The sequence below is a fragment of the Salmo trutta genome, chromosome 17, assembly GCF_901001165.1.
Source record: "Salmo trutta chromosome 17, fSalTru1.1, whole genome shotgun sequence".
In the NCBI taxonomy this organism is placed as follows: Eukaryota; Metazoa; Chordata; class Actinopteri; order Salmoniformes; family Salmonidae; genus Salmo; species Salmo trutta.
In genome coordinates, this window is record NC_042973.1 from 22,696,966 (window position 1) to 22,718,819 (window position 21,854).

Sequence of the window (21,854 nt, forward strand, 5' to 3'; positions counted from 1 at the left end):
CACTTTTTGTAGAAAACAATCCAGATAGTAATATACACACGGTTAATTGAACTGACATTTATTATGGACACCTGTATGGTGAGTGCCCTGTGAAATCTTCATTGTATGATATGTCTAGGAACAGTTTTCACGTGGTCAAATAAGCCTGTAAACCTGGATCGATTCAGTAATGTTTCACTACTCCCAATACATTTACTCAAACTCTGCCTGCTTTTTGCTCTTAATACATGATGTAGAAGAGCCATTCTGACCATCTCAGTGAGAACCTGGCATTGGTCATGGACTCCAGGGGGTGGGAGGTTAGAATGATGTAAGGAATGTGATATTCCAGAAAGTATATTGTGGTTGTTCCTAGGTGTCATTTAGCCCTGTGTTGGCTAGTACGATCTTCTCTCCAGGTTTGAAGGCAGGCATCCCAATGTACGGACAGCTGGCACATCGGAAGGCATCACCCAGGTAACACTGAAATACAGGTCAAAAGATCTGGTCAACAATTACAAACTGGCTTCACAAAGATGCTGGTGTTGACAAAGCCATGGTGGTTGCATATGGGCAAAGAGTGACACTCACACTTCCACAGGCGGACTTGGGCTGGTTGATTGTCTTGGCGCCCTTGCTCTCCTGTTCCAACTCCTCAGCAAGACCACAAGAGCTACGTAGGAGTAATGACAAACAAGGCAACTGTAAGCATGCCGCCCCCCTCGGGCTAAGTGTCATTTTGTAAATTCCGGATCTATGGCAAGAAGCATCATTCACCCAAATTGTTAAAATCAGGCCTGTTGTGTTGGATATCGCATGGGTTTGCTAGACTCATTTCAGCACTGAGTCAAACAGATATACATGTTCATGGCTTATTATAGCGTCACTGTGTGGTTGATATGAATGTTCTCGCATATGTTGATACTTGAGTGTTTGCAACATATGCACCAAAATTGTGTTTGAATATCCTTGACTGATTTATGCATTTGTGCCAGACCACACCTGGCACAAATGGTCAATAGTGGCCAGGTACTATTCAGGAAAATATTACATTGAGTGACCTTTGTCCATAGATTCCATATACCACTCATTTGGTGCCAGCAGAGTAGCGTTGTTTTTTTTCACAAAATGTAAAAATGGTGGAACATCTGACCTTATGGGTCCCTGAGGCAAATGTGTTCCTTGTGGGGAGAGGGCCCTATGTACCGAATTCCATAACTTAAGGTCAAACGGGGTGAGGGGTGCAACCTTTCAAAGGTTGCATTTTCAATCTGGAGACAGATCCACAGTCGCCTCCACAATTTCATTGTGGGGGTCATTTACGAGAGAATAGTTATGATACAAGGCAACCATGTGTGATTATCTCCATATTTGCACTAGAGATATTAAATAATCAGTTGAACTTTGTCACTTGTGTCTCTTGGCGATGATGCCAACTAAATTGTTGGTGTATGGGTGAGCCCTCTTTTCTGTAACCAAAGAAAGAGTGAGGGGTGTTTCTTACCAGTTCTTGCAAGCCTTCTTTTTCTTGGTGGTTCCGTCACCACAGGAGGGCGCTTTGAGGGAGGCTGCGTCTGGCTTCTTAAAGTCATCTGCATCCAACAGAGCATCTGAATCTACCAGGTCCTGAGAAGAAAAGACAGGGGAGTGGCATATTGAGAATCACCATCAGAGAAATATGAAAAACAAAAAAATACACAAATCAATCACTCACCACATCATCATCATCCATGTCATTGGCTGAAAGGGTCCACGCCTTGGCAGCATTGGGGTCAAGTGCAGGTTTGTCTACTGAAACAAGAAAATCAATTACATTTTCAAAAGGAGACCAGGAGGAATAGTATGAAATGTTAACTGAAGGAAGGAGAACTCCACATACCTGGTTTTGAGGTCTTTTTCCCAAAGGAAAACTTCAGCTGGCTCGAAGAGCCCACTTCAAAGTTGGGTTTAGAAGCAGACATGCGCACCCTGGATAGAGTGTTACCCTGGAAGCCTGTGAATGTCTTCAGGACAGACACAGCCTCTGGGGTCAGGGGTTCTTTACTGACCTGTCAATGTTAAAGAAAAAATGAGTAGAGTACACAGTGCCTGGAGGAGTGAATCTATGACATTCCAGTGCTGGTTTACTCACCTCAGTCACTGACACCAGGCCAGACAACTTCAAGGCTGATATAAGCTTCTCAGCAGTCCTCACTTTTTGGTCATCAGATCCTAAGAACAAGGACAGGTGTCAAGAATCTGAGTCCTTGACTATGTGTCCTCAATCATGACCAGGACACTCAAACACTTTGCGCTCTCCACCTTCTTACCTGTAACAGGTTCTTCAAGCACTAGTTTTCCATCAGGTTTGATCACTCTGGCCATCTCTGCTAGTGTCTCTGAGGTGTGGACAGAAAAGCTGTCAGAGAGTAGACTTGAGAGGACCCAGTCGTAGCTTGATGCTGCATGTGAAGCTGAGGAAAGGAGTTCATAAAATTGTACAATCCGATGCCCTTATAACAAGTGTATATATAGCTAGACATATCAGACATGGGTTGTTCACACCCACCAGCTCAGATTTTTTAAAGATTTGCACCAAACTTTTTTTTCTAATAATAAGACGAGGAATCCAAATAAATAGTCAAAAGCCACCCACGGACCCCCCACGCCAGACCCACCAACAACGAGTATACCGTATCAGTTCTCCATGTCTGACAAGTACTATATGTAGTATGGAGCCGTTAGGGTTATGTCCCATCCTACATCCTGATATTCTGACCACTAGATGGTGCTGTTCCTGCTAGTAGGTAATTAAAAAATTAAGCCCCCCCCTCAATGTTAAAGGGAAAATGACATATTGGTTTCCTTACCATGTCAGCAGTTTATGGACAAGTTATGACAGCAACCCATGCTTTGGTTTTGTTTACTTGGCCAAACTCCAACGTTTTTGCATTTGTGGGACAAATCCAATGCAAGTCAACGTTAGCTATAATAGCATTTTTGCTATTGAGTTAGTTATAAAATGTATTGTAAGATACTTTAGGATGATTTGGACATGAAGCATGAAACTGCTAATATTAGGTACCATTAACCATGTTTCCATCCACAGATTATGCGATTAAAGTCATACCGTATTTAAAAAAAATCATGACAGCTGTGATGGAAACAGGACGTTTCGGTACAATTTTTTAAATGCCAACAGAATTTGTTTGTTCGACCTGGTGGGATCTTTTTGTGTCGGTTAAATTAATTATGCGAGAATGGCGGTGGAAATGCTTTTATGCACAAATATTTATATAATAACCATCATATTGAAGTAAACTTGGATATACACGATGATATGTTGTGTGGTCCTCTCACTACAATTCGGGAAACCATGCAGTTTATTAGGCTACAGATGAAATAAATGATGAACTTCACAATGTTGAAAGTACATGGTGATCTTGAAGCTCCTTTCCAATAAATATTGAGGGTCTTATTCTGGTGACATAATGATTGATTCTTGACTGCCATTTGACAAATTAATAATCTCATCATGTAGAATATCCTACAGTAGGTCATCTGCAAACTGATGCCTAGAGCACATGTGCCAAGACCAGAGTAGTAGACACATTTGCTATTTAATGCAACAGTTTGTGATAAAACTATCAGTAGAGCTTTGGAAACACATTGAACTTTCGATTTTTTATTCGGTACATGTAACCTTACGTCGTCACGCACTGATTTTTATCCACAACAAGTCCGTTTGGTGGATACACCGCTGCTGGGAAAATGAGCATATTTTCTTGATGCGGATTCTAAAATATTTGCATGGAAATCTGTCGCTAAATTGGTTGGAAACCTAGCTATTAACTTGCATTGGATTTGTGCCACAAATGCTAAAAAGGTAGCTTTGAAAGCATGGATTGCTGTCATACCAACAAAAGAAAATGCAGAACAGCATCATCTAGTGGTCAGAACCTGGTAATATCAGGATGTAGGATGGGACATAAACCTAACAACAGGGAGGGAAAAACGTCACCAAATTCACTGGGAATACATTACATAACATGAAGAAACAATACTCAGAGCTGCAGCGCAATACTACTTGTTAGACATAGAGAACATACTGTATACTGGTTGTTGGGGTGTATTGGCATGGGATGCGAGTGGGGGGGGGGGGGGGTCCGTGGGCGGCTTTTGACCATTTCTTTGTAATCCTCATGTCTTACATTTTTGGGGGGGTCCAAATCAGATGTTATTTAATATATTTATTGAACATTACAGGAATCCTATAATTAAAAAAATAGGCAACTTGGGTGCAATCAACTAGCTTAATTTCTTATACCGTAGATTATATTTCAACAAAATAATGTTGCAGGAAATCTCATTTTATCTGTTTCTAACTACAGAAACGATTTCATAATCTGAGATGGTGGATGTCAAAATCCTCTTTCTTGTGCTTTTTGAGGTGGAACGACCCACATGTCAATGCATGGGTTTAAGAACAAGCATAGGCCAAGTGTTGTAACAGATCCTCAGGTGAATGAGTGTCACTTCAAATCAAACTTTGTCACCTGCCGAATACAACATGTGTAGACCTTACCGAGAAATGCTTACTTACAAGCAGTTCAAGAAGAGTTAAGAAAATATTTACTAAATAAACAATTATAAAAAGTAACACAATAAAACAACATTAACGAGGCTATATACAGGGGGTAACGAGTCAGTGTGCGGGGGTACAGGTTAGTCGAGGTAATCTGTACATGTAGGTAGAGGTGAAGTGTACATGTTGGTAGGGGTGGAGTTATGGGCTCCTGAGTGGCGTAGCGGTCTAAGGCACTGCATCTCAGTGCTAGAGGCGTCACTACAGACACCCTGGTTCAAATCCAGACTGTATCATAACCGGCCGTGATTGAGAGTCCCACAGGGCGATGCACAATTGGTCAAGCATCATCCGGGTTTGGCCGGTGTAGGCAGTCATTGTAAATAATAATTTGTCGTAAACTGACTTGCCTAGTTAAATAAAAATAAACAAAATTACAGGTGAATACGCATAGATAATAAACTTACACATTATAAGTCTTTCCATATTCTCCAGGGACACTCGGCCATCGGTGCCAACCATGGCCCCTAGACTCTCTGCCAGCTTCTTCAGGGTTGTTGGGGACGAAGGCTGGCTCCACACCAAAAGCACCTTATCTCCTGCTTTCACACCAAGGTCTGCCATGGCCTCCTGCAGAGCAGCAATCAATAAATTCAATGTAATTTAAAATCGACTAAAGAAACCACCACAGGACAGCTTCTCCTATCTATCAGACTTGACTTATCTGAGTGGGTGGACATCCTGCTGATAACACAGCTGGGAGACAGGAGTTTTACAAGACCAGGGGAAGACGCAAAGCAATAGGGTTTACACATTCCAAAATCTGTCCATGTACACTGTTCCCAGGGCGCCGAAGACGTGGATGTTGATTTAAGGCAGCTGATTTAAGGCAGCTGATTTAAGGCAGCCCCCCCGCACCTCTTCGATTCAGAGGGGTTGGATTAAATGCGGAAGACACATTTCACTTAAACGGACTAGGTACACCAATTTCCCTTTAGTCTTTTTTTATGCAAGTCAATTAAAAAAATGTAATTTGCTACGTGAGGATTATTTGATCGAAAATATGTTTCGTAATGGCTAGGTTGTTACGAACGCAGTGATATAAGTTGACGCATGTGGCATTTCGGCAACTTTATATTGGAGTGCGCCTGTTATTCACACGCGTATCTGCCCCATCACTGATCTCGCCTGCCTTCCATCTTTGAGGACATGCATTTCCATTGTTAGAGCGGTTACTCGACTATCTTGTCAAAATAATAGATCATCTTTGACTAAACCACCCTGATAGCAGCAGTCACATGACCTGAGTGATTGCGAAACAGAAAGAATACACAATGCTATACTGATTTGTGTTAGGATTTCACATTTTCAGGACAAGTTACAGCCAGCATCTTGCATCAGTTACACATACATCAGGATTAATGTTAGTGTCTCTGTAGTTCAGGGCTAGAGTCCAACCTCATAAAAAACACACATAAAATGTGTAATATTATAGAACCGACTAGAAACCAAAAACGTTTCTGGCAAACAAAGCTACTACCAGTCAAACAGACATCATCAAGCATATTTAACCAACTTGTGTTCTATATATTATATTGGTCTTATCGCCTCGTGTAATTATTTTTGTGACATTGAAGTTCATTAACGCTAGCTAGTATACGCTAAAACGTTCAAATCAAAATGTATGTTTTCGCTATGCAAACTCAACAAAACGCGTAGTAATTCCACTTTCACTTTGAGAATTCTGAACATTAAATAGGGCAAAAGGGTTTCGGTCAAAGTTAGATCACCTGCTTGCTAACTTACCTCTCCGGTCAAAACAATTGCCTCGTTCAAAACAACTGGGAAATATTCGATTTACGTGCTGCTCAAAGAGAGTCGCGTAAAAATGACGCGTCCGATATCTATAAAAAAAACAGTTAGCAGCTAGATATGGCGGCGCTGCTACAAGGACTTCGAGTTGGAAGAGCCCTTCGATATCTTGGCAGCGGTGAGCCAAGACTTGCTAGTTGGTCTTAGTCTAGACATTAGCTCAGGAACTTGTTTCTGGTAATAGTGTAGATTGATTTAGATCTAAATCGCAAGAGAGCTTGCTAGCTAGCCAACCAATGGGAACACATTTATCGGAGAAGGTGATAATGAAGGACAGAATTAGGTTACATAATGTTGGCTAGCTACTCCTTGCAAGCTACATCTCAGCGCAAGAAAACTAAGTTAAATGTTATTACAACTGCAAGTATTAAGCTCTTCATTGCAATACACATAGCTAGGTAACGTTAATATGCAATAATTGACCCCTTAAATTGTGAGGGTGGCGAGTCCAGTCAGCCTGCTTGTGTTTTCACAAACTACCTAGCTACATAGGGACTCCCCCACCCATTATTTGGCAACTATACTGAACAAAAATATAAAGTGTTGGTCCCACGTTTCATGAGCTGAAATAAAATATCCCAGACATTTTTATTTCACACAAAAAGCTTCTCTAAAATGTTGTGTACGGAATTTCTCCTTTGTCAAGCAGTCTAAAGCACTGCTTCTCAGTCCTAGAGGCGTCACTACAGACCCTGGTTCGATTCCAGGCTGTATCACAACCGGCCGTGATTGGGAGTCCAATAGGGTGGCGCACATTTGGCCCAGCGTTGTTAGGGTTTGGCTCGGGGTAGGTCATCATTGTAAATAAGAAGCTGATTAAATGGCATGATCTTACACAGGTGCACCTTGTGCTGGGGACAAAAGGCCACTCATGCCACATATGTCAAAATTTGAGGGAGGGTGCAATTGGCATGCTTGACAGCAGGAATGTCCACCAGAGCTGTTGCCAGAATTTAATATTAATTTCTCTACAATGAGGCACCTTAACCTGTTATGGATAGGGGGCAGTATTTTCACGGCTGGATAAAAAACGTACCCGATTTAATCTGATTATTACTCCTGCCCAGAAAATAGAATATGCATATAATTATTAGCTTTGGATAGAAAACACTCCAAAGTTTCTAAAACTGTTTGAATGGTGTCTGTGAGTATAAAAGAACTCATTTGGCAGGCCAAAACATGAGAAGATTCTGTTCAGGAAGTACCCTGTCTGACCATTTCTTCCCCTTCTTGATTATCTCTATCCATTACAAAGGATCTCTGCTGTTACGTGACACTTCCTACGGCTTCCATGGGCTCTCAGAGCCTGGGAAAAAGCTGAATGACATAATTCAAAGCCCTGGCTGAAACACACGAGCGCTTTTGCTAAGTGGTCTATCAGAGGACAAAAGGCTTAGGCGCGTGCCCGAGTCGACCCAGTGATTTATTTTCTTTCGTCTGTTTACCTAATTGCAGATTCCCGGTCGGAATATTATCGCTTTTTTACGAGAAAAATGGCATAAAATTTGATTTTAAACAGCGGTTGACATGCTTCGAAGTACGGTAATGAAATATTTAGAAATCTTTTGTCACGAAATGCGCCATGCGCGCGACCCTTATTTACCATTCGGATAGTGTCTAGAACGCACGAACAAAACGCCGCTGTTGGACATAACTATGGATTATTTTGGACCAAACCAACATTTGTTATTGAAGTAGAAGTCCTGGGAGTGCATTCTGACGAACAACATCAAAGGTAATCAAACTTTTCTAATAGTAAATCTGATTTTGGTGAGTGCTAAACTTGGTGGGTGTCTAAATAGCTAGCCCTGTGATGCCGGGCTATCTACTGAGAATATTGTAAAATGTGCTTTCACCGAAAAGCTATTTTAAAATCGGACATAGAGTGCATAGAGGAGTTCTGTATCTATAATTCTTAAAATAATTGTTTTTTGTGAACGTTTATCGTGAGTAATTTAGTAAATTCACCATTGAAAAATGGAAGTGTTTGGATTTTAGAGGAATTTGTATTTCGCGCCACGCCCATCATTGGATATTGGAGCAGGTGTTCCGCTAGCGGAACATCTAGATGTAAGAGGTTAAACATTGTTTTAGAGAATTTGTCAGTACGTCAACCGCAAACCACATGTATGGTGTTGTGTAGGCGAGCGGTTTGCTGATGTCAACGTTGTGAACAGAGTGCCCCATGGTGGCAGTGGGGTTATGGTATGGGCAGGCATAAGTTACAGACAACGAACACAATTGTATTTTATCATTGGCAATTTGAATGATACCATGACGAGATTATGAGGCCCATTGTCGTGCCATTCATCTGCCACTTTCAGCATGATAATGCACAGCCCCATGTCGCAAGGATCTGTACACAATTCCTGGAAGCTGAAAATGTCTGTTCTTCCACGGCCTGCATACGCACCAGACATGTCACCCATTGAGCATGTTTGGGATGCTCTGGATTGACGTGTACGACAGCGTGTTCTCAACAATATCCAGCAACTTTGCACAGCCATTGAAAAGCAGTGGGACAACATTCCACAGGCCACAATCAACAGCCTGATCAACTCTATGCGAAGGGGATGTCGCGCTTCTTGAGGAAAATGATGGTCACACCAGATACTGACTGGTTTTCTGATCCACGCCCCTACCTTTTTTTGAAGGTATCTGTATTCCCAGTCATGTGAAATCCATAGATTAGGGCCTAATTTATTTATTTAAATTGACTTATATGAACTAACTCAGTAAAATATTTGAAATTGTTGCATTTATATATTTTTGTTCAGTATAAGTTAGGCTAATACATGTGCTCAGGACACACGATGCAAAGTTTCAGTATGAACATAACTACAGCATCTTTCTCTGATTATTTCTTCTAGCGGTAGTTCCAAAAACATCCAGTCCCCGGTGTAATGTACTGAGACGAGGCTTGCACTGTGCTGCACTTCGGCTTCAGGAGGACAAGGACAAGTCCATCCCAGTCCCTCCATCCTCCACCGCATCCCCGACTACAACCTTCCACGAGCATTATCAAGCTCACCCATCTGAACATGACACAGCCACATCAACGCAGGAAGCTGCTGCTGCTGAGGAGGCTCCCCAGCCCAACATCAGGTTAGGATGATACTGCAAACTGACACTTACACACCTTACCAATGCATAACATTACCATACCACATTGTGGCATTGCTGCTAATCTTGGACACCCGGAACTAACATCTTTAGTGTGTCAGATGCTCAAATAAGTTCTGGGGGTAGACATGTTAGTACATTTTCTAACGAGATTAGCGAAATCTCCACCTGTCTAAACCGTAACTCTGAGCCAGGTTCAGCCTGGCCACACCTGAAAAATCTGAGTACCAGAACAAAGTTCCAATTGACAGATGCTACTATTTGTTACATGCATCTGTCCGCAAGAGATGACATTGCAACTGAAACAACATTGTCATTTTGTTCTTAAGTTACTTCTGACGTGTGTATGCCATCCGTCTATGCTGTGTTCTCTTTTTTTACCGCGTTATTTGTAACTTATTTTGAACATAATGTTTCTGCAACCGTATCTTACGGCAAAAAAACAGCGATCACTCACCTCGGATTAGACAAAGATTTTTTCTTCAACAAGCAGGACGCACAGAACATTCTCCAAACACCGGACAGGGCCAACATCCCCGTTATTTGCAAGAGGAGGAGACGCAGGTATAGAGGATACCGAGCGGGATGCTTCGTGAGGACCCGCAGGAGGCGAGTGGGAAAGCTGCCGTTACCGTCAATATTACTCGCCAACGTACAATCATTGGACAATAAATTAGACGAGGTACGATCACAAATATCCTACCAACGGGACATCAAAAACTGTGATATCCTATGTTTCATGGAATCGTGGCTGAATGATGACATGGATATTCAGCTAGCGGGATATTATATGCTGCACCGACAAGATAGAACAGCACACGAGGGGGGGCGGCGGTCTGTGCATATTTGTAAACAGCTGGTGCTGTTTACAAATATACTCTACTTCGCCCGAAGTAGAGTATATTGTGATAAATTGCATGCCACACTACTTGCCAAGAGTTTTCAGCTCTACTTTTCGTGGCTGTTTATTTACCACCACAGACAGATGCTGGCACTAAGACCGCACTCAGTCAGCTGTATAAGGAAATAAGCAAACAGGAAACCATTCACCCAGAGGCGGCACTCCTAGTGGCCGGAGACTTTAATGCAGGGAAACTTAAATCGGTTCTACCAAATTTCTATCAACATGTTAAATGTGCAACCAGAGGGAAAAAAAATTCTAGACCACCTGTACTCCACACAGAGACGCGTACAAAGCTCTCCCTCCATTTGGTAAATCCAACTACAACTCTATCCTCCTGATTCCTGCTTACAAGCAAAAAGTAAAGCAGGAAGCACCAGTGACTCGGTCTATAAAAAAAGTGGTCAGATGAAGCAGATGCTAAACTACAGGACTGTTTTGCTATCACAGACTGGAACATGTTCCAGGATTCTTCCGATGGCATTGAGGAGTACACCACATCAGTCACTGGCTTTATCAATAAGTGCATCGAGGACGTCGTCGCCACAGTGACTGTACGTACATACCCCAACCAGAAGCCATGGATTACAGGGCACATCCGCACTGAGCTAAAGGGTAGAGCTGCCACTTTCAAGGTGCGGGACTCTAACCCGGAAGCTTACAAGAAATCCTGCTATGCCCTGCGACGAATCATCAAACAGGCAAAGCGTCAATACAGGGATAAGACTGAATCATACTACACCAGTTCCGACGCTCGTCTTATGTGGCAGGGCTTGCAAACTATTACAGAAGGGAGCACAGCCGAGAGCTGCCCAGTGACACGAGCCTACCAGACGAGCTAAATCAGTTCTATGCTCGATTCGAGGCAAGCAACACTGAGGCATGCATGAGAGCATCAGCTGTTCCGGACGACTGTGTGATCACGCTCTCCGTAGCCGATGTGAGTAAGACTTTTAAACAGGTCAACATACACAAGGCTGCGGGGCCAGACGGATTACCAGGACGTGTGCTCTGGGCATGTGCTGACTAACTGGCAGGTGTCTTCAATGACATTTTCAACATGTCCCTGATTGAGTAATACCACCATAGTCCCTGTGCCCAAGAACACAAAGGCAACCTGCCTAAATGACTACAGACCCGTAGCACTCACGTCCGTAACCATGAAATGCTTTCTAAGGCTGATAATGGCTCACAACACCAACACCAATATCCCCTAGACCCACTCCAATTTGCATACTGCCCAAACAGATCCACAGATGATGCAGTCTCTATTGCACTCCACACTGCCCTTTCCCACCTTGACTAAAGGAACACCTATGTGAGAATGCTATTCATTGACTACAGCTCAGCGTTCAACACCATAGTGCCCTCAAAGCTCATCACTAAGCTAAGGATCCTGGGACTAAACACCTCCCTCTGCATCTGGATCCTGGACTTCCTGACGGGCCGCCCGCAGGTGGTGAGGGTAGGTGGCAACACATCTGCCATGCTGATCCTCAACACTGGAGCCCCCCAGGGCTGCGTGCTCAGTCCCCTCCTGTATTCCCTGTTCACCCACGACTGCATGGCCAAGCACGACTCCAACGCCATCATTAAGTTTGCAGATGACACAACAACGACAACAAAAACGACACCGACAACGACGAGACAGCCTATAGGGAGGAGGTCAGAGACCTGGCCGGGTGGTGCCAGAATAACAACCTATCCCTCAACGTAACCAAGAATAAGGAGATAATTGTGGACTACAGGAAAAGGAGGACCGAGCACTCTCATTGACGGGGCTGTAGTGGAGCAGGTTGAGAGCTTCAAGTTCCTTGGTGTCCATATCATCAACAAACTAGATTGGTCCAAATACACCAAGACGGTTGTGAAGAGGGCAGACAAAGCCTATTCCCCCTCAGGAAACTAAAAAGATTTGGCATGGGTCCTGAGATCCTCAAAAGGTTCTACAGCTGCAACATCGAGAGCATCCTGACTGTTGCATCACTGCCTGGTACGGCAATTGCTCGGCCTCCGACCGCAAGGCACTACAGAGGGTAGTGCGTTCCAGCACAGTACATCACTGGGGCTAAGCTGCCTGCCATCCAGGACCTCTACACCAGGCGGTGTCAGAGGAAGGCCCTAAAAATTGTCAAAGACCCCAGTCATAGACTGTTCTCTCTACTACCGCATGGCAAGCAGTACCGGAGTGCCAAGTCTAGGACAAAAAGGCTTCTCAACAGTTTTTACCCCCAAGCCATAAGACTCCTGAACAGGTAATCAAATGGCTACCCGGACTATTTGCATTGTGTACCCCCCAACCCCTCTTTTACGCTGCTGCTACTCTGTTTATCATATATGCATAGTCACTAACTATACATTCATGTACATGCTACTTCAATTGGCCCGACCAACCAGTGCTCCCGCACATTGGCTAACCGGGCTATCTGCATTGTGTCCCACCACCCACCAACCCCTCTTTTACGCTACTGCTACTCTCTGTCCATCATATATGCATAGTCACTAACCATATCTACATGTACATACTACCTCAATCAGCCTGACTAACCGGTGTCTGTATGTAGCCTCGCTACTGTATGTAGCCTCGCTACCGTATGCAGCCTCGCTACTGTTATTTTTCACTGTCTTTTTACTGTTGTTTTTCTTTACTTACCTATTGTTCACCTAATACTTTTTTTGCACTATTGGTTAGAGCCTGTAAGTAAGCATTTCACTGTAAGGTCTACACCTGTTGTATTCGGCGCAAGTGACAAATAAACTTTGATTTGATTGTGCAGTTATGTAGACCAGAGTGGAGAACAAGGAGAAGACTATGAAACAGAAGAGCAACTGCAAGCGCGCATCCTTAACGCTGCGCTGGACTTTGTCCCACTACATGGTTGGACTGTTGAAGCCATTTCAGCAGGAGCTGAGGTTAGTGAGTTTAGGGAAGTTGGATTCACTGTAGTTGTGTGGATGGGATGGAGAGGTTGGAGAGTTTAAGGTAATGTGACTAAATATAATTGTTGCTTTCCTATTACTGTTTTCCTCTGAACAGACCCTGGGTCTCTCAGCAGCCTCCAGTGGAATGTTCCAGAATGGGGCAGGGGACCTAGTCCTGCACTTCATCGCTCAGTCCAATACCCAGCTAACAGAGCAACTGGCAGAGCATCACAATCAGGTCCAACTTGGTCAGGCAGAGTAAGTTCCCTCACTCTAAAATTAGCAGGTGGAAGAATGATATTACAGTTAGGATTTAAACATCTGTGATTTGTTATTGGTATGTATGTGAGCATATGTTAACCGCAGAATTTCTTGCAGACCAAAGAAAACTGCTGAGTTTCTTAGGGATGCAGTGGAAACCAGATTGAGGATGTTGACCCCATACATAAATAATTGGCCACAGGTATCTTGCACACAACACAGGATAACAATTGTGCCCTAGACCTTGACAACTGACAGTTAATCCCCTCACCTTGAACCAGTTCAAGCTACTCTTTGAAATAAGGTAGCCTAATCTTGTAATGTCTTCTTGACACACTAATAGAGGCAACCATTTATTACACCTGTACACCACAGGAGGTTGGTGGCACCTTAATTGGGGAGAACTGGCTTGTGGTAATGGTTGGAGTGGTATCAAACAAATGGTTTCCATGTGTTTGATGCCATTCCATTTTCAGCCATGATGAGCTGTGCACAAATGTGCCATACAGCTTACTTAGAAGAAATGTGTCACTGCCATCCACATTCTTAGTCTCTCCCAATTTATTTATTTATTTCTTTTTCAAATATCTGTTTTTTTCTGCTGATTAAAGTATATCTCCCTTTCTCCAGGCTTTGAGTATTCTGTTTCTGCCACACAACATACCAAACAGTCTGAAGCACCTCTCCACCCTGGTGGATGATATCTGGTACTATGCTGGAGACCGCTCCACAGATGTGAGTCGATCCCCTCAGCCTAAGTACCCCTCTCCCCATGTCTTCCTCACCTCATACTATCTGGCCTGCCTCTGCAAAGGTTACTACTCACCACCTCTACCTCTTAACACAGTTTACTCCTTTAATCCATCTCCTATGCTCTATAATATCCCTATTTTACATGTGGGTGCTACTGACATTTGTCTAATCCAAAATAATTATATTTCCATCATGACGAAGGTTTTAGTATAGTCTGTCAACAACCACTATGCTTCAGTTTTCCCTCTGTTCCCATCTCAGTTGAACTGGTATACAAAACGAGCTGCACTGACAGGTATCTATAACACCACAGAGCTGGTGATGGTACAGGACTCCTCCGAAGACTTCCAGGACACCTGGAACTTCCTTGACAAACGCATCCAGGATATTGTCAACATGGCCGACGCCGCCAAACAGGTACCATTTCCTCAGTCTGTGTATAGTCTCTTAATATACACTACCATTCAAAAGTTTGGGGTCACTTATAAATGTTCTTGTTTTTGAAAGAAACACTTTTTTTTGTCCATTAAATTAACATCAAATTGTTCAGAAATACAGTGTAGACATTTAATGTTGTAAATGACTATTGAATCTGGAAATGGCAGATATTTTTTTAATGGAATATGGTCTCGTGTGGCTCAGTTGGGTAGAGCATGGTGTTTGCAACGCCAGGGTTGTGGGTTCAAATCCCACGGAGGACCAGTACGGAGAGGAAAAAAATGAAATGTATGCATTCACTACTGTAATAGATAAGAGCGTCTGCTAAATGACTAAAATGTAAATCTACATTGGCGTACAGAGGCCCATTACCAGCAACCATCACTCCTGTGTTCCAATGGCACATTGTGTTAGCTAATCTAAGTTATGATTTTAAAAGGCTAAATGACCATTGGAAAGCCTAATGGGCCTCTGTACGCCTATGTAGATATTCCATTTTTTTTTTTAAATCTGCCGTTTCCAGCAACAATAGTCATTTACAACATTAACAATGTCTGCACTGTATTTCTGACCAATTTTGTTATTTTAATGGGCAAAGAGTGCTTTTCTTTCAAAAACAATAATTTCTAAGTGACCCCAAACTTTTGAACGGTAGTGTAGGTAAATGGTCACCAGTAATGAAACGTATAAATCATTAGAAAGACCTCACTAGTATACAACCTATATTAAGGGAACTCAATACGTGTAATTGACATCTCTTTTGCTATTGTGTCCTGTAGGCGGCATCCACAGGAGAAGCAGTGGTGCAGGGGCTTATGGGAGCTGCTGTTACGGTGAGGATGCTAGAGAGAATATGCATGTTTGAGATGCACAGAATAAAGGATTATTATAACACATTGACAGCTTAAACGCTTCTCTAGGCATTGTAAAGATATGTTGTATCTGTCTTGAACACGCACAGCCTCATTGCTTGTAACCTTAGGTGGCTTTTTCCCCCAAAATTCTGCATTGTTTAAATGATAATACCAGGCGCTGGCATTTGTTTAGTTCCAATTGTATTTTGTGTGTTTAGTAGTCACTGGAGATTTCTCTATTTTTCAGCTGAAAAATCTAACCGGAATTAACCAGAGACGGTGAAACAAGATGGCTATTTCTGTTCCACCATCCCCTCTGATCTCTGCCAGTCAGGAGTTTGTGTTTAAAATGGTTTTCCCTCACGCCCACTCCTATCCCTTTTGTATAAAGGACACAAAAATGTGATTGTATTTCAAACATTTTTGTTCGGCTCCATTGAGTGTTCCTAAATAAATTACAGATTAATTACAACAGAACAATGTTCTTTTTCTTTTTCACCCAAATTGATTTAGGATGAAGACAAAGCATAATAGGAATGTGTCAACTAAGAAACAGATCTATATTAGATGTATCCTGTGTGTATTAACACCTATCCCTAGGAGTTCCTACAATGAGTTAACACTGCATGGATTTAATCTTGGTGCAAAAAATGTTTTATTTAGAACTTATTTCTAGACGTCACGGGTGTGACCCGGATGTTAAAAAGAACCCGCCCACCACGACTGACCAATCAGACTTTATTGATTTATTTTGGCCATTAAGCGGTAAGCAATTTGAGGCCTTCCCGGTGGCGTTGTTTTAGACCGACAAGACGTGTAAACTTGAATGTAAATTGCTTTTCTTATACGTTAACCATGCCGTATGCTAACCAGCCAATCGTGAAGATCACAGAACTGACGGATGAGAATGTTAAATTTGTCATTGAGAACACCGACCTGTCGTGAGTAACCATTCAACTGATTATCAAAAAGTTGTTAGCTAGCTTGCGATAGGGTAGCCAATGTTAGCGCGCCTGCGATAAACTTTAACCACAGCTGTAAATGTTTTTTTTAATCGTTGGACGTGAATTAATAAGTAGCAATGGAAACAGACGTGTGACTAACTAGCTAACGTTAGTTGGCTTGCAAGGATGGCGCAGCGGGGCTTAAGCCAGCGACTCTCCTGGCTCTTATCTGGGGTCGTGGTGCTCGACGAAATGGAGGGCTTGCTGCTAGATAATATTCTTATTATAAGAGACTGCTATTGTCTAAAGTTTGACATTCATTCTTTCACATGTGTTGTCTTATTTATACAGGGTTGCGAATTCCATCCGACGTGTCTTTATGTCAGAGGTTGCAACAATAGGTAAGAGTCAGATTAAATCAGGCTGGACACAATGAATTGGTACTAGTGTATATACAGCCTGAAACGAATAGCTGCTAAATCGTGTAAATAAATTGTCTTTACAAGCCAGAATGTTTATATAAAATTACATTTAAACTTACTCTACCGGTTGTATGTGAGATGTGTCCTTCAGCTGCTCGAAATTTGCCAAATGATGTATTGCAAACCGGAATTCGAGGCGTTTCTTGATATGGGCGTTCCTTAATCAGATTACGCCAATTTGTGCCTGCCATTGGTCAATTCCGGTGTTATGATACTGGTTTCTCGACACAGATTATTTGTTTACATAGAAGGTTAGGATAAATACCGTGGCAGATTTTAAAAACGGTAATATCTTATGTTTCAATGAGTTATAGCTGAACAAAGACATGGATAATATACAGTTGGCTGGTTTTTCTGTGCAATTGCAAAAAAAACTAACAGCTGGTGTGCAAAATTAAATATTAAGGAAGTCTCGAGGTTTGCTCACCTGAGGTAAAGTGTCTCATGATAAGCTGTAGATCACACTATTTACCAAGAGTTTATCAATTTTTTTGTAGCTGACAATTTACCAACACAGATGCTGACACTAATACCACAGTCAATGAGCTGTATAAAGCCATAAACAAAAAAGAAAAAGCTCATCCAGAGGTGGCGCTCCTAGTGGCCGGGGACTTTATTGCAGGGAAACAAATCCGTTTGACCTCATTTCAACCATCATGTTACATGTGCAACCAGAGGGGGAAAAAACTCTAGACCACCTTTACTCCACACACAGAGATGTGTACAAAGCTCACTCTCCCCTTCCATTTGGCTAATCTGACTATTATTCTATCCTCCTGATTCCTGCAAACAAGCAAAAACTAAAGCAGGAAGTACCAGTGACTCGCTCAATACGGCAGTGTCCAGATGACGCAGATGCTCAGCTACAGGACTGTTTTGCTAGCACAGACTGGAATATGTTCCGGGACTCATCCGATGGCATTGAGGAGTATACCACATCAGAACCGGCTTCATCAAAGCACATCAATGACATTGTCCCCCACAGTGACCGTACGTACATACCCCAACCAGAAGCCATGAATTACAGGCAACATCTGCACTGAACTAAAGGCTAGAGCTGCCACTTTCAAGGAGCGGGACTCTAACCTAGACACTTATAAGAAGTCCCGCTATGCCCTCAGACAAACCATCAAACAGGCAAAGCGTAAATACAGGACTAAGATTGAATCCTACTACCCAGGCTCCGATGCTCGTCGGCTGTGGCAGTGCTTGCAAACTATTACGGACTACAAAGGGAAGCCCAGCCGCACAGTGACACAAGCCTACCAGACGAGCTAAATTACTATGTGCGGTTCGAAGCAAGCAACACTGAGGCATGCATGAGAGCACCAGCTGTTCCGGATGACTGTGTGATCACACTCGCCAGGTCAACATTCACAAGGCCAGGCGGATTACCAGGACGTGTACTCCGAGCATGTGGCGCCAGGACAACAACCTCTCTCAACGTGATCAAGACAAAGGAGATGGTTGTGAACTACAGGAAAACGAACTATCATGGTCCAAACACACTAAGACATTCGTGGAGAGAGCACAACAGCGCCTATTCCCCCTCAGGACACTGAAAAGATTTGGCATGGGTCCTCAGATCCTCAGTTTTACAGCTGTATCGAGAGCATCCTGACTGGTTGCATGACCGCCTGGTATGGCAACTGCTCGGCTATGAAATAACACATGGCATTCTCTCAACCGGCTTCATTAGGTAATCACCTGGAATGCGTTTCAATTAACATGTGTGCTAATTTGTGGAATTTCTTTCCTTAATGTGTTTTGAGCCAATCAGTTGTCGTTATGACAAGGTACTGGGGATATACAGAAGATAGCCCTATTTGGTAAAAGACCAAGTCCATATTATATCAAAAACCGTTTAAGACATGAAGGTCAGTCAATACGGAACCTCGCAAGAACTTTGAAAGTTTCTTCAAGTGCAGTCGCAAAAACCATCAAGCGCTATGATGAAACTGGCAATGTAGAAAATAGTCAAAATAAAATCCCTTGAATGAGTAGGTGTTCTAAAACTTTTGACCGGTAGTGTACATGTACATATGACCTCAACTAACCTGTACCCCTGCACATTGACTCGGTACCGGTACCCCCTGTATGTAGCCTCGTTGTTATTTTATTGTTGATCTTTTTATTTTATTTAGTAAATGTTTTTCCTAACTGCATTGTTGGTTAAGGGCTTGTAAGTAAGCATTTCACTGTAAGGTCTACACCTGTTGTATTCGGCGCATGTGATAAATACAATTTCGAATTGAGATTAGGATCATTAGCGTGGCTGGTTAGGATAATTACTGTGTGATAAGTACTGGCGTGGCAGGTTTAGGAGAATGAGGTTAGGAAAAAGGTTGGGGTTAGGCTTAGCTACATTGCTACAGTCAACAACTGATGTCCCTGAAGCGAAAGAAATGTACAGACCAATGGCGAGCATCAATGGGTGTAACTTCATATCAGAAATGCCCCTAATTGCGGTCTGCAATTACTCTTCTCAAAATTTGAGACGGTATCCACAGGAAAATATTGTTTACTCAACTTTTTAGAGGCATATTACCGGCTCTCTAAAATGTTGGGTAAACAATACTTTCCTGTGGATATTTTATCTCAAATTACGAGCAGCTGAAAGACAAACAGCACAGACAACCGGTAGAGTAAGTTTTTAAATGTAATTTTATTCATCATTCTGGCTTGTAAGGAACATTTTAGATGATTTTGCAGGCATTTGTGTCAGGCTGTGTATACCAATGAATTGTCTATTACAGCCTGATTAATCAGACTAGGTAAGATACAGCATCACCCGTGCTTGTTAGAATCTCATGAAGGTGTAGACATTTGTTAGTCATGTCCTCCCCAGTCCCCACAATGATTCATATTTTTGGAAGTGTTCATGTCATTGTTTAATTTCAGCTATTGATTGGATTCAAATTGATGCAAATTCTTCTGTGATCCACGACGAGTTTATTGCTCACAGAGTGGGTATGTAGTTAATGTATTATACGATTCTACGTTTTTTTCTCCCTTGTTTTCTCCTTTATACCAATATTGTACTGATCACTAACTCACTTAGTCTATGGTCACATTTTCAGGTCTTATCCCCCTTACCAGTGATGATGTTGTGGACAAGATGCAGTACTCCAGAGTAAGCATTTGGACACCTGGCTGAAAGTTATGTTGCCAGCCATGCTCACTTGAGATAACCACTAAGTCTTTTCTCCTCTATTCCCGTCTACTGCAGGACTGTACATGTGACGATTTCTGCCCAGAATGCTCTGTTGAACTGACACTGGACGTTCGCTGCACAGAGGACCAGACCCGCCATGTGACCTCACGAGACCTGCTGTCCAACCACCCTCGAGTCATTCCTGTGAGTGCGCTTCCATTCAACAGTAATTCACATACAGATTTTCCTCCTCTTATTATTTTGTTCGGAAGCGAGTTGACTTATCTTATGTGATCTTCAGGTGACCTCCAAGAGTCGAGACAATGATCCCAATGACTATGTTGAACAGGATGGTAGGCTGCTCTTTCCAATGGTTTTCTATGAAAGTATTTTATTATAAATATTTGGTCTCTTACATTCATTGCTGCTCTCGCATTATCATTCTACCCTCTTCCTCATCTTGGCTCTGCCTCCTTCCTCTCGTCAGACATTTTGCTGGTGAAGCTTAGGAAGGGTCAGGAGCTGCGTCTCAGAGCTTATGCCAAAAAAGGTTTTGGCAAGGAGCATGCCAAGTGGAACCCTACAGCAGGGGTGTCCTTTGAGTATGACCCAGACAATGCACTGAGGCACACTGTTTATCCACGGCCAGAGGAATGGTGGGTTACAATTGAATGTTCTTAATGGAGGCCCATTACCGTATTCGGTGAGGGGGAGAGTTACTGTGAATTGACCCAGTGTTTTTCTGTCTCAGGCCAAAGAGTGAATACTCAGAGATTGAGGAGGATGAGGTGCAAGCACCCTTTGACCCCAATGGCAAACCTGAGAGGCGAGTATAAGTTAATTGGAGTCTAAATGGTTCTTTACCAGTCAGTACCAATGTATTGAATTACATGTCTGTTATTGAGCATTTGTGTCCTTCAGTATCAACTGTCGCATTCCAATGATGATGACTGTGTGATACAGGTTTTGATGGTGTTAAAGCAGTATGTGATGACAAAAGATGGTGAATAATGATCAGTAGGAAAGATGGTAGAGACGTCACTGTTAATTTGTGTTGTGGCACAAACTTGCAGGTTCTATTACAACGTGGAGACATGTGGCTCACTGCGACCAGAGACCATCGTCATGTCTGCTCTGGCAGTGCTGAAAAAGAAACTGAGTGATTTACAGACCCAGCTGAGCCATGAAATTCAGAGTGATGTCCTCACCATCAACTGAGTCCTGCAGTTTTAGCCAGTTCTACACCGTTCAGAGATCTAAAGCAGACCCAGTTCCAAATGATGAACTTATTTGATGGTGGCAAATTTGTGATATTGGCAGAAGTTGATCCAACCATATCAGCTCACCAACTGATCTCATCTGTTGTTTCTACATCATCCACCGTATTGTTTTGTCTACATCTCCGCTTTGTAGAAGTTGTTTGCAGGATAAAAAAAAATAATAATAATTATTTTGTGTAATGAACCTTTTTTCAATAAACCCCAATTTTCATCCAGCGTCAAAGTGATTGCCTTTTAATCTAAATAAGGTGGTGAATTAGAGAATAGGTGAGCAGTCACTGTGACTTGGGTATATGTAGCCTACTAATTTAGGCTACAAGGTGTCAC

General features: G+C 42.6%; 3 protein-coding genes across 6 annotated transcripts; 2 read left to right on the forward strand and 1 right to left on the reverse strand.

Moving 5' to 3' along the window:
• Window positions 1-45: 45 nt before the first annotated feature.
• Window positions 46-17,253, reverse strand: ciapin1 (cytokine induced apoptosis inhibitor 1). 4 transcript variants are annotated; one of them, XM_029696186.1, is made up of 9 exons: window positions 17,153-17,253; window positions 5,011-5,173; window positions 2,289-2,432; window positions 2,111-2,190; window positions 1,859-2,027; window positions 1,694-1,770; window positions 1,484-1,605; window positions 571-652; window positions 46-462 (listed from the first exon to the last, which is right to left on the reverse strand). In XM_029696186.1, the coding sequence occupies exons 2-9, from the start codon at window positions 5,165-5,167 to the stop codon at window positions 352-354; spliced, it is 942 nt and encodes a 313-aa protein (XP_029552046.1). In that variant the 5' UTR covers window positions 5,168-5,173; window positions 17,153-17,253; the 3' UTR covers window positions 46-351. The 4 variants fall into 4 exon arrangements, with proteins under 4 accessions (XP_029552046.1, XP_029552048.1, XP_029552049.1 ...); XM_029696188.1 differs by having other exon boundaries at window positions 17,158-17,224; XM_029696189.1 differs by lacking the exon at window positions 17,153-17,253 and adding an exon at window positions 6,350-6,486 and having other exon boundaries at window positions 1,694-1,767.
• On the forward strand, window positions 6,436-16,139 carry coq9 (coenzyme Q9 homolog (S. cerevisiae)). Its single transcript, XM_029696184.1, has 9 exons — window positions 6,436-6,533; window positions 9,286-9,520; window positions 13,217-13,352; window positions 13,477-13,619; window positions 13,740-13,824; window positions 14,253-14,357; window positions 14,637-14,792; window positions 15,593-15,646; window positions 15,915-16,139. The coding sequence occupies exons 1-9, from the start codon at window positions 6,476-6,478 to the stop codon at window positions 15,948-15,950; spliced, it is 1,008 nt and encodes a 335-aa protein (XP_029552044.1). The 5' UTR covers window positions 6,436-6,475; the 3' UTR covers window positions 15,951-16,139.
• On the forward strand, window positions 16,227-21,743 carry polr2c (RNA polymerase II subunit C). The gene is made up of 9 exons (XM_029696190.1): window positions 16,227-16,608; window positions 16,963-17,012; window positions 19,995-20,063; window positions 20,174-20,226; window positions 20,323-20,451; window positions 20,549-20,600; window positions 20,735-20,903; window positions 20,999-21,073; window positions 21,321-21,743. The coding sequence occupies exons 1-9, from the start codon at window positions 16,523-16,525 to the stop codon at window positions 21,463-21,465; spliced, it is 828 nt and encodes a 275-aa protein (XP_029552050.1). The 5' UTR covers window positions 16,227-16,522; the 3' UTR covers window positions 21,466-21,743.
• The last annotated feature ends 111 nt before the right edge of the window (window positions 21,744-21,854 follow it).

What these genes read in the sequence shown, in the direction of transcription:
- ciapin1 (XM_029696186.1), bottom strand. Translation starts at nt 5,167, where the DNA reads ATGGCAGACCTTGGTGTGAAAGCAGGAGATAAGGTGCTTTTGGTGTGG. An exon ending in GCCTGGTGTCAGTGACTGAG is followed by an intron (nt 2,028 to 2,110) that starts GTGAGTAAACCA and finishes TAACATTGACAG; the next exon opens with GTCAGTAAAGAACCCCTGAC. An exon ending in GAAAAAGACCTCAAAACCAG is followed by an intron (nt 1,771 to 1,858) that starts GTATGTGGAGTT and finishes TTCTTGTTTCAG; the next exon opens with TAGACAAACCTGCACTTGAC.
- coq9 (XM_029696184.1), top strand. Translation starts at nt 6,476, where the DNA reads ATGGCGGCGCTGCTACAAGGACTTCGAGTTGGAAGAGCCCTTCGATAT. An exon ending in GCTCCCCAGCCCAACATCAG is followed by an intron (nt 9,521 to 13,216) that starts GTTAGGATGATA and finishes TTGATTGTGCAG; the next exon opens with TTATGTAGACCAGAGTGGAG. An exon ending in GTCCAACTTGGTCAGGCAGA is followed by an intron (nt 13,620 to 13,739) that starts GTAAGTTCCCTC and finishes AATTTCTTGCAG; the next exon opens with ACCAAAGAAAACTGCTGAGT.
- polr2c (XM_029696190.1), top strand. Translation starts at nt 16,523, where the DNA reads ATGCCGTATGCTAACCAGCCAATCGTGAAGATCACAGAACTGACGGAT. An exon ending in ACCACCCTCGAGTCATTCCT is followed by an intron (nt 20,452 to 20,548) that starts GTGAGTGCGCTT and finishes TGTGATCTTCAG; the next exon opens with GTGACCTCCAAGAGTCGAGA. An exon ending in CCCAATGGCAAACCTGAGAG is followed by an intron (nt 21,074 to 21,320) that starts GCGAGTATAAGT and finishes ACAAACTTGCAG; the next exon opens with GTTCTATTACAACGTGGAGA.